The sequence below is a fragment of the Pelodiscus sinensis genome, chromosome 5, assembly GCF_052426305.1.
Source record: "Pelodiscus sinensis isolate ZL-2025 chromosome 5, ASM5242630v1, whole genome shotgun sequence".
NCBI classification, from domain to species: Eukaryota; Metazoa; Chordata; order Testudines; family Trionychidae; genus Pelodiscus; species Pelodiscus sinensis.
The window spans coordinates 134,100,232-134,116,536 of record NC_143056.1 but is presented as its reverse complement, the minus strand read 5'-3'; the positions used below and the strand labels follow the sequence as shown (position 1 = coordinate 134,116,536).

General features: G+C 59.3%; 1 protein-coding gene across 2 annotated transcripts; it reads right to left on the bottom strand.

Moving 5' to 3' along the window:
* Positions 1-4,250: 4,250 nt before the first annotated feature.
* On the bottom strand, positions 4,251-16,233 carry LOC112547638 (perforin-1-like). Of its 2 annotated transcripts, none has more exons than XM_075928691.2 (3): positions 16,130-16,233; positions 7,952-8,535; positions 4,251-5,576 (listed from the first exon to the last, which is right to left on the bottom strand). In XM_075928691.2, the coding sequence occupies exons 2-3, from the start codon at positions 8,476-8,478 to the stop codon at positions 4,511-4,513; spliced, it is 1,593 nt and encodes a 530-aa protein (XP_075784806.2). In that variant the 5' UTR covers positions 8,479-8,535; positions 16,130-16,233; the 3' UTR covers positions 4,251-4,510. The 2 variants fall into 2 exon arrangements, with proteins under 2 accessions (XP_075784806.2, XP_075784805.2); XM_075928690.2 differs by lacking the exon at positions 16,130-16,233 and adding an exon at positions 11,430-11,567.
* Positions 16,234-16,305: the final 72 nt, after the last annotated feature.

The window sequence follows — 16,305 nt, the reverse complement described above, 5'->3', positions numbered from 1 at the left end:
TGGATTTAGCTGAGTTTTGGGCTCAGCGGTTTCTCCCCCCTGAGCTGGGCAGGACACGTCCCTAGTGGGTGGGGTCCCCACCCCCACTGTCCCAGGAGGGATCCCCACCCCCACTGTCCCAGGACTGCGATTGGTGGGTTTGGTTCCTACAGCGTAAACAAAACTGAAGAGCCAATTGGAAGCTGACAGTGAAAATCTTCCAGGGATGCTGGCTCCGGCCTCGGCATTTCCCAGAAACCGCCCAGCTGCAGGGCGGGGTGCTGGGGCAGGGGGGGCACACAGAGCCCAAAGGTCACCGGCCTTCCCCTGCTGAGCCCAGGCCTGACGCACTGCGGGCCGGCGCTGGGGCAGCGCGGTTGCTGCTCGGGTGGTCACAGAAGTGGGGGCCGAGCTCTCGCAGGGCCGGGAAAGGACAGATCCCAGGCTGTCGGCCCCAGCCCCTGCGGCCAGCCCAGAAGCTGCCTGTGTCCCTGGTAGCCCCAGGCCGGATGGAGGGAGCGCGCTGGCTGCAGCACCTGTAGGCGCCGGTGAGGACTCCCCCTGCAATCGCCGGTTGGCTGCCAACAGCGGATCCTCTCGCCCACCCGGCCTCATTCCTCACCGCCGGTTGTCTGTCTGCAGGGCTGGGGTGGCCCATGACATGGGGAAGGGAGAATAGAGACGCTCCAGTGGCCGGGCCCTGGGGAAGGCTGGGGTACCGTGTGGCAGCCTGACTATCACAGCCACCCAGCTGGGCTGGGGCCGGGGCTACAGCATGGCAACCCCAGCCCTCCAAGTGGCCAGCAAGGCTCAGGCTGGATTGGCCGGGGCCAGGGCTGCAGATTGCCTTCCCCATCCCGGCCTGTGCTGCAGGGGACGGCCGCCATTCAGGTAATGTTGGATCCTCCGGCGTGCTCTGCGGACACGGCGCAGGAGTTGCGGGGGAGCTTGTCACCCCAGAGGTGATGGGGCCGGTGGAGCGAGCGCTGAGCTTCCTGCTTCAGACTCTGTTTCCATCGAAAGTTGCCAGATGGTTTCTGAAAAAAATACCAAAAAAAAAAACCACTCTAAGAAAAATTTGTTGAGCAAAAAAAGGCCCCCGGGAATTGTTACGCAAAAAACAACCCCAGCACCGGGGCCCTTTTAAGAACCACGTGGTGAGTCTTTTAGCCCTGACAAGCTGCTGGTGGCCACCTGCCATCTTTCCCCCTGCGTGGGGCCGGACAGCTTCCCTGATGAACCCAGTGGGCACTAGGGATGCCAGGCTGCCTCCGTATTCAGCCGGACAGCATTGTAGGTGTCTGGTATTTTCTGAATTATTTTACCAGACAGGAGGCAAAAATTCCCACATACCGGACACCTGGCAACCGTATTTCCATCTCGAGAGGGGAGAGATCAGGGCAGAGCTGCACATGGGACAGGTTCATGAATCCTTCTCCCACCCTGGTGGGCGTGTGGGGAGAAGACAGGGCCCTACAGGGCCACAGTCCTGAACACGTGGAAAGCCCTGGGCTGCCAGGTGTCCGGTATTGACCCAGACCATACGGTATTTTCACATTCTGTCCGGTAAAAAAATTCAGAAAATACCAGACACCTGAAATGTCCGACATTTTCTGATTTTTTCCCTGCAGGAGGTAAAAATATCAGCCTCTCTGTGTAAAAAACGGACCCCTGGCAACCTTACAGACACTCAGCAACCAGGTTACCCGGTTCTGCAGGACAACTGCCTGGCCCGGAGCCAGAAAACAATATGGCCACCAGCCGCCACCAGCTTGTTAAAGCCAAAGAGCCTCAAGGGCGTTTCTTAAAGGGGCCATGCTGGGTTTTTTAAAATTATTTTATTTGATTTTATTTTGCTTACTAAGTCTGGGGTCCATTTTATTATGTTCAAGAATGTTGGTCTCCCCTTTTTTTCTGAACAGATTTTTTCCCCCGGTGGTTTTTTTTGGAAGGGGGGGAGGTTGGTATTTTTGATTAAACCATCTGGCAACCCGAGTAAAGCCCGGCCCCAAGCCCCCCAACTCTCTCAGGACAGACCGTGCCCCCAGCTTGCAGCTTTGCTCACAGGCCACGTTTCCTGACCACTTTTCGCTTTATCACTCTCCTCTGGATGCTCGCCGTGTGTCCACGTCCTCCCAACGTGCCTGTCCCAGGGCTGGGCCGGCTCTCTAGCTACAGCCTCGCCCGCTCTGAGTGCAACAGAGAAACCGGCTCTCCAGGCCTACGTACGGCCCTCCCTGTGGGGCACCCGCCAGCAGGCAGGACACCAGGCTACATGGACCTTTCCTCTGGCCCCGTCTGGCCGCTCTGATGTTCATAACCTCTGAGCTCTTCTGACAGGGAAAGGGGGGCAATGAGGGGCTCCCAGAGCCCTGGCATGGGGGAATGGGGGACACACAGAGCCCCTGATATGGGGGAAAGGAGTGGGGGGTGCACAGAGCCCCAACATAGGGGGAGGAAGGAATGCCAGAGGGCTCTGGGGGTACAGAGATGGCAGGGGAGAGTGTTCCTAGGGGAGGCACTAGGGGGGTGCCAGAGCAGCAGCCAGCAGGGCCCCAGGAGGGCAGGGGAGGATGTTCCCAGGGGAGGCACTAGGGGGGTGCCAGAGCAGCAGCCAGCAGGGCCCCAGGGGGCAGGGGAGGGTGTTCCCAGGGGAGGCACTAGGGGGGTGCCAGAGCAGCAGCCAGCAGGGCCCCAGGGGGCAGGGGAGGGTGTTCCCAGGGGAGGCACCAGGGGGCGCCAGAGCAGCAGCCAGCAGGGCCCCAGGGGGCAGGGGAGGGTGTTCCCAGGGGAGGCACTAGGGGGGTGCCAGAGCAGCAGCCAGCAGGGCCCCAGGGGGCAGGGGAGGGCGTTCCCAGGGGAGGCACCAGGGGGCGCCAGAGCAGCAGCCAGCAGGGCCCCAGGGGGCAGGGGAGGGTGTTCCCAGGGGAGAACATGAGAATGGCCGTACTGGGTCAGACCAAAGGTCCATCTATCCCAGTATCCTGTCTGCCGACAGTGGCCAGCACCAGGTGCCCACAGGGGGTGGACCAAAGACAATGATCAAGCGATTTGTCTCCTGCCATCCCTCTCCAGACAAACGGGCCAGGGACCCATTTCTACCCCCTGGCTAATAGCCTTTAATGGACCTAACATCCATAAAAGCCTCTCTTTAAACTCTGTTCTAGTCCTAGCCTTCACAGCCTCCTCTGGCAAGGAGTTCCACAGGTTGACTACACGCTGTGTGAAGAAGAACTTTCTTTTATTAGTTTTAAACCTGCTCCCCATTAATTTCATTTGGTGTCCTCTAGTTCTTCTATTATGGGAACTAATAAATAACTTTTTTTATTCACCATCTCCACACCACTCATGATTTTATAGACCTCTGTCATATCCCCCCCAGTCTCCTCTTTTCCAAACTGAAAAGTCCCAGTCTCTTTAGCCTCTCCTCACATGGGACCCGTTCCAAACCCCTAATCATTTCAGTTGCCCTTTTCTGAACCCTTTCCAAGGCCAAAACATCTTTTTTGAGGTGAGGAGACCACATCTGTACACAGTATTCCAGATGTGGGCGTGACATAGTTTTATCCAGGGGCAGTAAGATATTCTGGGTCTTATTTTCTATCCCTTTCTTAAGAATTCCCAACATCCTATTTGCCTTTTTGACCGCCGCTGCACACTGTGTGGAAGTTTTCAGAGAACTGTCCACGATAACTCCAAGATCTCTTTCCTGATTTGTCGTAGCCAAATTAGCCCCCATCATACTGTACGTGTAGTTGGGGTTATTTTTCCCGATGTGCATTACTTCACACTTATCCACATTACATTTCATTTGCCATTTTGTTGCCCAATCACTGAGTTTGGTGAGATCTTCTTGGAGTCCCTCACAGTCTGCTTCTGTCTTGACTGTCCTAAACAGTTTGGTATCAGGGGCGCCAGCTTGGGCCCGGCAGAACTGGGCCTGCTTTAGTCAAAAGTCGCTTTTATTCTCTGGGCCCAGGGGGCTGTTTTGGGGCTTGTTTCACTGGGGGTCTCGGCTTTGGGCTGTTTGTGCAGGGGCTGAACCGGTGCCAATGCAGACGCCCGTCGCTAGAACACGAGACGCCCCCAACCCCCACTCCCGCCCCAAGAAGAAAACATGCCGGAATTCGGAAAGGTCCCGTCCCGCCCATTTTACACCCGCTCCCGCCATTCCCTGTCCTGCGCCGGGACAGGCTGCCATGTGGGACTGCGCCCTACCCAGCCCACAGAACCCCCAGGGGCCTGGTGCGTGTGAGGAACACCATGCGATCAACAATGCAAATACACACACGTTTATTAGTTTAAATGTGCAACTTCATTTCACTGCAGCAAATGTACAACTGGAGTGAAATGCAACAAGGGAGCGTGTGTAAGCACATCCCTGCTCTCCCTCCGGCCTGGCCTTGGCGTGGGGTTGAAAGGCAACGCTGCTTAATTTTCTAAAACATTAGCTATGTGAGCTCAGGAAAGGAAGTGGGGGCTAGTGGTGAGAGCAGGTGGCTGGACATCAGGACTCCTGGCAGGTGCCCCCTTAGCCCCTCACGGGCACGTACTCCTGGCAGGTGTCCCCGCCCAGGTTGGGCCCGCACTCCAGGGAGTAGGAATACGTCACGAGGCCGGGCGAGACGACGCAGCTCTGAGTCACGTTCCTGCTGGCCTTGAGGTGGGCGTGGCAGGTTCCCAGGTGGCTGTCCACCCATGGCCACGGGTCACTGTCCCGCACCTCCACTTCCAGTTCAGGCTTCACCGGCAGCGTCACCACCCCGAAGTCCAGGTCTTCAAACCACTGGGGGTTGTTGTTGTCCTTAATGTAGCGCGTCTGCAGCTTCTGCCCTTGGAAGATGACCTTGACGTAGGGGTCGCTGGGAGACAAGGGGTCCCCCCACAGGTCTTTGCCCGACATCATATGGACCTTCAGCCGGGCCAGGCCCCGCTGCAGGGAGCAGCACATGGAGTTGGTGAAGGGGTTTCCGGAGCAACGGCATTTGCAGGGCTCCAAGGGGTCGGCGTAGCCGCCTTGTGGGCACCGTCGAGGGCACCTCCTCTGCCCCCGCTCAGCCACGTACTCCTTCACTGCCTGCCTCAGCGCCTCCCGCCGGGGGTCTCCTGGCCTCACCAGGGTGTGGATGGGTGACAGGGAGAAGGAAATCAGGTTGGGGCTGGTTTTGAGGCTCTCCAGCCAGGCCGAGAGGGCCCCGGGGTCTTGCTTGGTGGAGTAGAGCAGGTTGGCATGGCCATGGCCCCCCGTCACCTCGTTGCGGTGATCCGTGTAGGCCGCCTGGGAGCTCCAGCTGCTCTGGCTGCTCGGCTCCTGGACGTGGGAGCCAGAGGGGAGCTGACTCAAACCCAGGTCTTGCAGGAACTGAGACTTTAGGCGCTCCTTGATTTCAGCGTCTGTCAGCCCGTCCAGCGCTGCCCGGCAGGTCGGGATGGCCGTCAGCTGCCGCACACGCCCGCCCAGCACTGCCTGGCTCACATAGTGGGTGCCGTACGTGGCCAGGAAGGGTCGGTATGTGGATGGGTCGTAGGTGGGTAGAAGGTCACTCAGGGCTTGGGCGAATAAGGGTGTCAGAGGAGGGTTTGGGGGAACCCTCATCCTGCCAGAGGGGAAAAAGAGACAGGAGTTAGGAGCTTTCTTTGATAAGATAACGAGTCATGTGGCTAAGGGAGAAGCGGTGGATGTGATATACCTAGACTATAGTAAGGTATTTGATACTGTCTCGCATGATATTCTTATCAATAAACTAGGTCAATACAACTTAGGGTACGTCTAGACTACCGGGTTTTGTTGACAGAAGTTTTGTCGACAGTATCTGTCGACAAAACTTCTGTCGACAAAGAGCGTCCAGATACATTGAGTTCTGTTGACAAAGCAAGCTGCTTTGTCGACAGAACCCTGTAGTCTAGACGCAACCCTACAGGCAATAACACCTTCTGTCGACAGAACTCAGTGGTAGTGTAGACGCTGGTATAGTTTTGTCGACAAAAGTCAGTAGTCTAGACACACCCTTAGATGGGGCTACTATAAGGTGGGTGCATAACTGGCTGGATAATCGTACTCAGAGAGTAGTTATTAAGGGTTCACAATCCTGCTGGAAAGGTATAACAAGTGGGGTTCCGCAGGGGTCTGTTCTGGGACCGGCTCTCTTCAATATCTTCATCAACGATTTACATATTGGCATAGAAAGGACGCTTATTAAGTTAGCAGATGATACCAAGCTGGGAGGGGTTGTGACTAATCTGGAGGATAGAGTAATAATTCAAAATGATCTGGACAAATTGGAGAAATTGTCTGAGGTAAACAGGATGAAGTTTAATAAAGACAAATGCAAAGTGCTCCACTTAGGAAGGAACAATCAGTTTCACACACACAGAATGGGAAGCGACTGTCTGGGAAGGAGTACGGCAGAAAGGGATCTAGGGGTTATAGTGGACCTCAAGCTAAATAGAAGCCAACAGTGTGACGCTGTTGTAAAAAAAGTAAACATGATTCTGGGCTGCAGGAACAGGTGTTTTGTGAGCAAGACACGAGAAGTCGTTCTTCCGCTCTACTCTGCGCTGGTTAGGCCTCAGTTGGAGTATTGTGTCCAGTTCTGGGCACCGCATTTCAAGAAAGACGTGGAGAAATTGGAGAGGGTCCAGAGAAGAGCAATGAGAATGATTAAAGGTCTAGAGAACATGAGCTATGAGGGAAGGCTGAAAGAATTGGGCTTGTTTAGTTTAGAAAAGAGAAGACTGAGAGGGGACATGAGAGCCGTTTTCAGGTATCTAAAAGGGTGTCATAAGGAGGAGGGAGAAAACTTGTTCATCTTGGCCTCTGAGGACAGAACAAGCAGCAATGGGCTTAAACTGCAGCAAGGGAGGTTTAGGTTGGACATTAGGAAAAAGTTCCTAACTGTCAGGGTGGTCAAACACTGGAATAAATTGCCTGGGGAGGTTGTGGAATCCCCATCTCTGGAGATATTTAAGAGCAGGTTAGATAAATGTCTCTCAGGGATGGTCTAGGCAGTACTGGGTCCTGCCGTGAGGGCAGGGGACTGGACTCGATGCCTCTCGAGGGCCCTTCCAGTCCTAGTGTTCTCTGATTCTCTGATTAGGAGGCAGGGTCCCTCCCAGGCAGTGCTGTGCCATTGCCCCAATGCAGCACTACAGGGAGCTGTGGTCCAAAGAGCAGGGCAGTGGCCCAAAAGGGAACTGGGGACTCAGGACAATACCCTATGTTACAGGGAGCAGGGCGGGGAATCACCAGGAGTCTCTGTCCTGCAGGAACAAGATGGGGCCCAGCAGGGGGTGCTGTGCTGAAGGGAGCAGGGCTGGGGCGCAGGGGGGCGCTTTGCAGCAAGGAATGGGACAGGGGCCCAGCAGGGGGCGCTGTGCTGCAGCGAATGGGGAGGGGCGGAGCAGGGGGCGCTGTGCCGCAGGGAGCGGGGTGAGAGTTCACCAGGAGGCACGTTGCTGCAGGGAGTGGGATGGGAGTCCAGCAGGGGGCGCTGTGATTCAGGGAGCAAGGCAGGGGCCCAGCAGACGGCGCTGCACTGGAGGGAGAAGGGCGGGGGCCCATCAGGGAGTATTGTGAGCAGGGAGCAGGCTGGGGGCCCAGCAGGGGGCGCTGTGCTGCAGAGAGCGGGGCAGGGGCCCAGCAGGGGGCGCTGTGCCTCAGGGAGAGGGGCAGAGGCCAGCAGGGGGCGCTGTTCTATAGGGAGCGGGGCGGGGGCCCAGCAGGGGGCGCTGTGCTGCAGAGAGCAGGGCAGGGGCCCAGCAGGGGGCGCTGTGCTGAAGGGAGCAGGGCGGGTCCCAGCAGGGGGCGCTGTGCTGCAGGGAGCAGGGCGGGTCCCAGCAGGGGGCGCTGTGCTGCAGGGAGCAGGGCGGGGGCCCAGCAGGGGGCGCTGTGCTGAAGGGAGCAGGGCGGGGGCCCAGCAGGGGGCGCTGTGCTGCAGGGCGCGGGCCGGGGGGACATTCAGGGGATTCTCACCTGTAATACCCACAGGGCAGCTCGTGGAGCACAAACATGAACTTGTCCTGCTGCTCCTTCTCGTAGGCGAAGCCGGAGAGCTCGGATCGGGTCCCCTCCAGGGCCCGGCCCATGGACTCCCCCGGTAGCTCCAGTTCCACCTTCCAGTCGTTGTTCACATCGGACGCCATTGCCCGGGCCACGGCCACGGCCGACTCCTGCACCGAGGTGCTGAGCTCCCGGTTGCACAAGATATTCACCTTCCAGTCCGTCACGGCCAGCGGCGCCCTCTGCAGCTGCCCCCCCTGCAGCGGGTTCCGGCACAAGGTGCAGGTGCCGTTGGGGCCGCGCCACAGGCTGGTGTCCACCAGGTAGTTCCCCGTCCAGCCCAGCGTGGTGACGTCGATGCCCTCCCGTACCAGGCTGTGCCCAGGCACAAAGGCCACGCTCTTACTGCACTCCTGAGCCGTGCCTGTGCGGCAGAAGGGAGAGACCCCAGGCACAAGCTCAAGGAGGAGGAGAGGGATGAAAACCCTGGCTGTGGCCATGGCTGGTGTGATGAGGGGCACCCCTCACCCAAAGCTGCTGTTGGGCTTTGACCCTCCCTAGAGGGAGAGAAACAGAGAGAGTCTTCAGTCATGACAATCTAGCGGCAGGGAGTTCCACAGGCCAACACAGCCCAGAAGTCTCCAGGCTTCTATGGCTCTCCCTGCATCTGAGAAGAGAGATCTCCAGCAACTTATACTAGAGCCCACCCCGCTCCCTGCTCACAACACTCCCTGCTGGGCCCCCACCTGCAGCACAGCGCCCCCTGCTGGGCCCCCGCCTTGCTCCCTGCAGCACAGCGCCCCCTGCTGGGCTCCCACCCCGCTCCCTGCTCTGAGTGCAATTGGGTCAATGAGCTGGAGCTGAAAGGGCGGGGAGCCTGCACTCCTGGGTTCTGCCCCTGCTTTGGGAGTAGTGCAGGGCAAGCTGCAGCCAGCAGGCCGGATCCTGCCCTCCAAGCCCCTGGATCTGGCCAGGGCTGCCTCACCAGGCCCCTTTCTACAGAGCAGCGGATGCCTCTTTAAATGCCCGGCTGCTAATTGCTCTGGAGAGGGAGGAGGAAGCTTCCTGCAGTGCCTTGCCCCTAAAAACAACCCCTCTGCTCCCGTTGGCCAGTTTCCAGCCAATAGGAGGAGCTGAGAAATTTTGCTGGCGACAGGGGCACCATGGGAAGCTTCCCGCCCTCTCCTTGCTGGAGCAGCCAGCCCAGCTCACAGGCGTGGCGCCTGGCTCAGGTTCCTGCAGGGCTGCCGGCTAGAGCTGCCTAGCTAAGCCCCTTCTCGCCCTTTTCCAGGTCACAACCCCTGCAACCCGTCGTATAGCTCCCCCCAGGCCAGACTCCTCTCCTGCAACCATATCCCCTCCCCAAACCCGCTGCCCCATTGATAACCCCTCCTTCATGCAACCTCCCTCTCAGACCCCACAGCCTCTGCTGCACCCCGGTCCCGTACCCTGAGCTCCCTTCTGCACCCAGCCGCCATCCCAGACTCTGCACCCCCTCCATGGAAAAGTTCAACCCGTGGCCACTTACCCAAATCTTGGAGTGCCCCCATTAATAACTATTGACCACCCCGGTCTAGTGGGCTAGAAAGGGGAGGGATATGGGTCCAGAAGAGGGTAAGCACTAGCAGGCTAATCCAGATTCAACCTTAAGAGACCTACTAGGCAATGAGTGTGTGTGTGTGTGTGTGTGTGTGCAATGAGTGTGTGTTTGTGTGTGTGTGTGTGTGTGTGTGAGAGTGAGCTGTGGGGGTAGTAATATCACTGTCTTCATTCCACTTTGAAGTGTGCAAGAAACTGCCTGGAAATGGCTAGAGACGGGCAGGTGCCTCATGCTAATCCATGGAGCGAATCACCGAGGGGTCCGTTGGAAATAGCAGGTCTTCTTTCAAAACCAAGATGATGAGCCATTAGTTGGCCCTGTGAGCTCAGCCCCCCTCAGTTTGCTCAGGGAATAGTTGAGCCACAGAGCTGAGGTCTCCAGTTCCCACCTGGATCAGCCTGATGCTGGAAGGAACCTGATGAACTGATTTGGGAAAAGGCTCTTTGCAAGGCCAGAACACCCCCCCCCCCCCCCCGCCTAGGAGACAGCTGGGAACTGTGTCTGCAGCTGTAGGTCATAGAACCATAGAACCAGAGAGCTGGAAGAGACCTCAGGAGTCATCGAGTCCAGCCCCCTGCTCTAGGCAGGACCAATCCCAACTCAATCAACCCGGCCAGGGCTTTGTCAAGCTGGGACTTAAACACCTCTAGGGATGGAGACTCCACCCCCGCCCTAGGGAACCCAGCCCAGCGCTTCCCCACCTGCCTAGGGAAAGAGTTTTTCCTACCGCACTGCAACTTGAGCCCATTGCTCCTTGTTCTGCCACCCGTCACCACTGAGAACAGCCTCTCTCCAGCCTCTCTGGAACCCCCCTTCAGGGAGTTGCAGGCTGCTCTCAAATCCCCCCTCACTCTTCCCTTCTGCAGCCTGAACAAACCCAACTCCCTCAGCCTCTCCTCGTAGCTCACACGGTCCCCTGGACGTTAGCCCAGGCTCTCTCTTTGCTTTGTCACACAGCTGAGCGGAGCTGAGCAGCTCTGGCTGCATGCGGGGCCTGGGGCAAGTCTGGAAGAGTCACTCCCCGGAGGGCAACGTGCCCAAGCGGCTGGCACTCGCGCCCGGGTGGGAGGCCAAGGCTGGGTGGCTACTGGGGAGCAGCGGGGCTGGCTTCTGCCAACCAGGCCGGGGCTGTAGACGCCGCGCTCTGGCTGGCTGGTGAGTGGAATTCTTAGAAACAACCCCAGTTTGGGGACGGTCTGCCCCCTTCTTTGCCGTTTGCCCTGATTGGCAGCCCCTGGGGACTCCGGTCCAGGGGCCTGAAGCCAGGACCCCTGAAGTGGTATTGAAAGCCAAGAGCGTGTTGGGAAGCCAGCGTTTGTGGGTGCCGGGTCACCCCGGGGCATGTGTGTTGCGTGTTCCCCCCTCTGCTCCTAGGACTAGGGATGTAAGCGACTAGTCCCCTGTCTGGTCGCTCCCTCAGAGGCAGCACGGTGGGGCAGCAGGAGCTGGTGCTGGGGGGAGCAGGCTTAAAAGCCGGTTCCCTGCAGCGCCATCTCTGCGGGGGGCAGGGAGGTAGCGGGGACCAGGTGTGAGCCAGGAATCAGCTGATTCCCAGTTTGTGTCCAGTCCCAGTCCCAGCACCAGCTCTGAGAACATTTCAACATCAGAAGCACAGCGGGGGGACAGCGAATTCCCAGCTTGGGCCGGGTCCCCACACTGCACAGGGCAGGAATCAGCTGTCCTGGCTCCCATCGGGTCCCCCCTGCTGCCAGGTCTCCCTGCGTTCGGTAGAGCCCAGGACTGGGGGAAGATCCACCCCCAACCACCACCCACACTCACAGTCCGGAGAGCGCATGACTTGACCCCAGTCCTCGACATGTCCCGGGTTTGGCATCAGCCGACGTCAGTTACCTGTCCAGTGTCCCAGGCCAGAGCAATCCCAGCTCCCAAAGACGCCCTGCTCACCAGCTTCGCCCTGTGCCCTATAAATACAGCCCCAGGTGCTGACGTCTAGTTTTCCCTGGAGGTGCTCCACCCCTGTGCCATCTTGAGGCCCCACCCTCCCTTCACCCCCACCCCCCACTCGGCAGAGGAAAACCTGACCTGCCACCCCTCCCTCCATCCTGCAGCCAGTCCCTGGCTGGCTTGATGGCCTGGGTCACATGGTGTGTGGGGTCCCCCTCCCATTGCTGGATGTTGCCAGCAATGGTTTGCCAGATGGTTTAACCAAAAATAACGAACATTCCCCCCCCCCCCAAAAAAAGCAACCACTGTTGAGAAAAAAAGGGGGAGACCAAAGTTGTTGAGCCAAAAAAAAAAAAAGGACCCTGACAGTTATTAATCAAAAATCGAACAAACAAAAAACCAAAAATACAAAAAAACCAGCATGGCCCCTTTAAGGCCTTTGTGGGGTGGGTGGGTGGATGGGCCACCAGTGGGTGAACTGAGAGCAGCCGTCAACTCCAGTGCTCCCCTCCCCCGATATCCACCCTTACTCCACCTCTCCCCCCACCCAAGACTCTGCACACACTCCCCTCTCTGCCCCCCCACCCCCCCAACCACCGAACAGCCAAAGAGCCGTGGCCGGAGGGTGCCCCAGAGCCCTTGCCAATGAACACAGACAAGTACAAACCTTAGTCGGGGACGCTGGCGTCCAGCCTTTACTTGCATTTACCAGAAATTGCAGGGTAGCCTTCCCCTGCTGACCCCGGCGCTTGGCGCGCCGCGGGATGGCGTGATCGCTAGTAGGGGGCTACCCTAGAGCTGGGCCATTCGCAGCTCTGCAGCCGTCTGGCTCCATGAGCTTTGCTTGGCAGGCCCAGCTCTGCAAGCGACGGCAAAGGGTAGGAAACAGGCAGAGTCCTCAGGTATGGCTGAGCAGCAAGGAGCAGAGCCCAGGCTGGGGCTGGCTTTGTGGCTCCCGGCCAGGCCAAGAGGACCCATCAGGAAGAGCAGCTCGGGGTGGCAGGGGATGCCTGTCACCTTGGAACACCACATGGCCCTGCTGTTCCTGTGCATGCACTGCCTCAGGGCCCTGGAGAGCAGCCCCAGGCCTAGCGAGAACTGGGCCCGGGTGCTCCTCGGGCTGGTGGTTGTCAACCTGTCCGGCACCACCCAGCAGCTCTGAATGCCGGTCAGTGACTGCATGCGTCTCCCCAGCAGCCTGCCTCATACAGCTGGTGCCCTACGTGGCCAGGAAGGTCACCATCTTTCTTTGGTCCGGGAACTCCTTGAGCTCCGGTTTGGGGGTGGTGTGTCGTTCACTCTCGTGGAAGAGAAGGCGTTCGACAGGGGGACCACCACGTGTGTCCTGGCCATTCCACAGGCTTTCGGCTTCAGGCCACCGTTTGGGGGTTTTCTCCAGGTGCCGTACCCCTCCGCAGAGTATCTGCTGTGTCTGAACGGGCCCCTGATCGCGCCGGCCAGGACTCCACTGGATCTTTGCAGGGCTTCGGAGTCTTCCCCTAGAGGATGGAGGCCAGGGTGGCCAGGTCCGTGTCTTCCGCCTCCAGGCCCTGCACAGATTCCTTTACCGTGCACGAAGCACGAGGGCAGACAACTTCCTCCACCTCCCCAAGGGCTCCGATGTGACCGACCGCTCGGATCTGCATCCGAGGGGGGTTCCGTGAGGCCTCTGCACGGCCGGTCTCCTACCAGCATCTTCTCTGAGCCTGGAACGTGGTGTCGGCATCTAGCTCCCTGGCAGCTGCTTTGCGGAGCCCAGCAACACAATTGCCAGCTGGGCGTGGGGCTGGCAGGGCTCTCCTCAGCGCGCCGGAAGGAAGCCACAGGATTGGAGACCCCCTGGACTACCGCTGGGGGTCTGGCTGCCCTCCATGATGCACACTGGGCTCTCCGCCTCTCACTCGCTATGGGGTGTGCTCCCGCGACCAGGGCTGCCTTTTCTCCAGCAGGTTCTGTGAGGGGATGCTCCCTGCCTGCCTCACCCCCACCTTCCAAACCTTGTTATCAGCCCCGCCCCATGAGCCTCCGCTACCTGCCCCCTCCCAGCTGGGAATGGCTGCATGAGCTGCAGCCAGTTCGGTTCCAAACCGCGCCAAGGGACCAGCTGGACCCGCTCCTGCCGCCACAGGAGCCATGGATAGCAGCAAGGGAAGGATGCTAGATGGGGAGGGGTCCAGCAACCAGGGGCCTATTTCCGTTCTTCCATCCCACCGCCCAGCCAGGCAGTTCCCCTTGGCCGCACTCTTGCGGTCTGCTCAAAGCCCTTGACACCTTTGAGGCGGGTGCTGTCCAGGGGTCTCCGCTCAGGGGTCCCTTTCACAATCCCTGGCTCTGCCTTGTGACCCTCTCCCCTGCTCCTGTCTGATCACTGGTTGTCCCCCAAATTGAGTTGAACCTTGAGGTCAGCAGTTTCTCCCCCCACCCACTTTTCCGGCACTTTGATAGGTGGGTTTGCTTTGTGATGTAAAAATAAAAAACAAACCAAGGAGCCAGTTGGAAGCTAAAAGTACAGTTCTTTCAGGGACGCTGGCTCCAGCCTCTTCATTTACCAGAAACCACCCAGCTGCAGGATGGGGGGCCGGGGGGAGGAGCACACAGAGCTCCGAAAAGGTCACCGGCCTTTGGGGGCGAAAGGAACTGAAACATCAAACAGATACTGTCCTATCGCACCCCAGGGCTCTGCCAGCTCTTGAAACGGCTCCCTGCTGGCTTTCGCCCAGCTCAGGGGCTGTGCACCAGGGACGTTCACCTCTGCCCGCCTTCCCCTGCTGACCCAGCCCTGATGCACCACGAGCGGGCAGCGGGAGAATGCGATTGCTACCAGGATGGCCGCCGACAGGGGTCATTCGCAGCTCTGTGCTGGAAGTGATGGCAAACGGTCGGGGAAAGACAGACCCCTTGGAGGCTCTCCAGCCAGGCCAAGAAGGGGGCTGGGGTCTGCAGGGGGAGGCTGGTGAATGTTTCTGGGCTTTGCGTGCTGCCCCCCAGCACCTGTGTGATTTCTGGGACATACACAGACAGAGCCTGATGCATGGGCCTGAGCAAAGTCAGCAAAAGTGGAGCTCTGAGCGACAGGCAGGCCGATCTTTGCCGGCCAGTCAGTGTCCGGGACATGAACTCCGCCCTGTGGGCTTGCCAGCTGCTGGCCCTGCAGGGCCGCACAATGGGGCCAGGCACCGGTTAACCACTTACCGGGAAGCATCTCCCAGTTACATCCCTAGTCATGAGCATGTTTCCATAAAGGCCAGGGGATATTGCACCCCCCCCAAACCTAGCACAGGACAAAATGGTGGGACAAGCACGCGGAAAAGTAATATTGTGTCTGAAGCCTCGGGAGGCCGCCCCGTCCCCACGACCTTTGGCAGGATGGACATGGAAAAGCTCTTGAAGTGGATGCTGGAAAAGCAACCCCCCGACCACAACAGCAGCAGGCCCAGCGGGTACAAGAGGTGGTCAGCCCGCACCAGCTTCCGATGAACGGCATGCGGCTGTTGTGCTCCCTAGAGGGAACAGCTCCAGTCCCCACCCCATAAGCCAGCCAGTCCCCACCCTGGTTCAGCTAAGCACACAGCCCACACGTGGGACCTTTCGGGCTGCCCTTTTAACACGGGCCATGTGCCAAAGGCCTAGCCTGCTGCGGGACATGCTGCAGAGGGGCCACGTGGGAGCACCCCCCAGGAGATCGCTGAGGGTTGGGGGTGAGTAGGGTTGCCAGGTGTCTGGGATTCAACCGGACAGTCCGGTTTCTGGGCCCTCTGTCTGGGAAAAAAATTCCGAAAATACCGGCGAAGTGCAATGTCCGGTATCCTCTGGTTTTCCGGCTACGCGCCCAACTGAAGCCTGGCAGGGGCGGGGGGGAGTGTCTGGGAGCCTCTGGCTGTGCGTGACGCCTTGGGGAGGAGGAGGAGCCGGGTCCCTGCTCCCGGGTGCTGGTCAAGCGCGTTGTGGAGCCGCAGCCGGACTCGCTCGCGCTTTGCCGGACCGTGCACAGGACTGACAGCGCCCTGGGATCTGCATGTGCCCGGGTCAGTCCGTCTTGCTGTCGGCTGATTCCCCGCCTCCCCTGCTCCCCACCCCCAGCCAGCTCTGCTCCTCCCGATCTCCCCCAGCCAGCCCTGCTCCTCCCGATCTCCGACAGCCAGCCCTGCTCCTCCCGATCTCCCCCAGCCAGCCCTGCTCCTCCCGATCTCCCCCAGCCAGCCCTCCTTCCCAACAGCCGGTTCTCCTCCCAATCTCTCCCAGTCAGCCCCGCTCCCCCAACCCCCTCCCCGATATCCCCCTCCAGCCCTGCTCCCCCCGGCCCCTCACCCAGACCAGTCCTGCTTCCCACCGGCAACCCCCCATCTCCCCCGGCCAGCCCTGCTTCCCATCCCCCCTCCTCCCGGCCAGCCCCACTCCCCTCCTGGATGGTCCCTTCCCCCCCACGATCAAGTGTGTCCGGTGTTTTTTCTGAAGCTATCTGGTAACCCTAGGGGTTAGAGCATGGGGCTGGGAGGTAGATCTGGGAGCCGGCTTGGGGAGGGGAGTGGGGGCGGGTGGGGCAGAGCAGGGGACTAAGCCAGGACTCCTGGGTTTTCTCCCTTAAGCCTCTCACAGGTACAGACTTCTGGCAACTCACTCCCCCACTCCCTGGGTCTCTGTCCCACCTTCGTTTGTCCCCGCGGGCTGCCCTGGCCCACAGTCCATGTGAGCGAGAGGATCTGCTGCCGGCTATGGACGGGTCGAGACTTCCTCCCCTCACCTGGCCCAGAGCTCTTAGCTTTTGGGCGGGTTTCCCCTCCCCCTGTCCTGGGACGCTGGTAGGCGGGTTTGCTCTTTCAGG

Bases quoted from the DNA above. Each gene is read 5' to 3' on its own strand.
- LOC112547638 (XM_075928691.2), bottom strand. From the start codon at position 8,478: ATGGCCACAGCCAGGGTTTTCATCCCTCTCCTCCTCCTTGAGCTTGTG. The intron at 5,577-7,951 runs GTGAGAATCCCC...CCCCTCTGGCAG, and splicing joins CTGCCCTGTGGGTATTACAG to GATGAGGGTTCCCCCAAACC.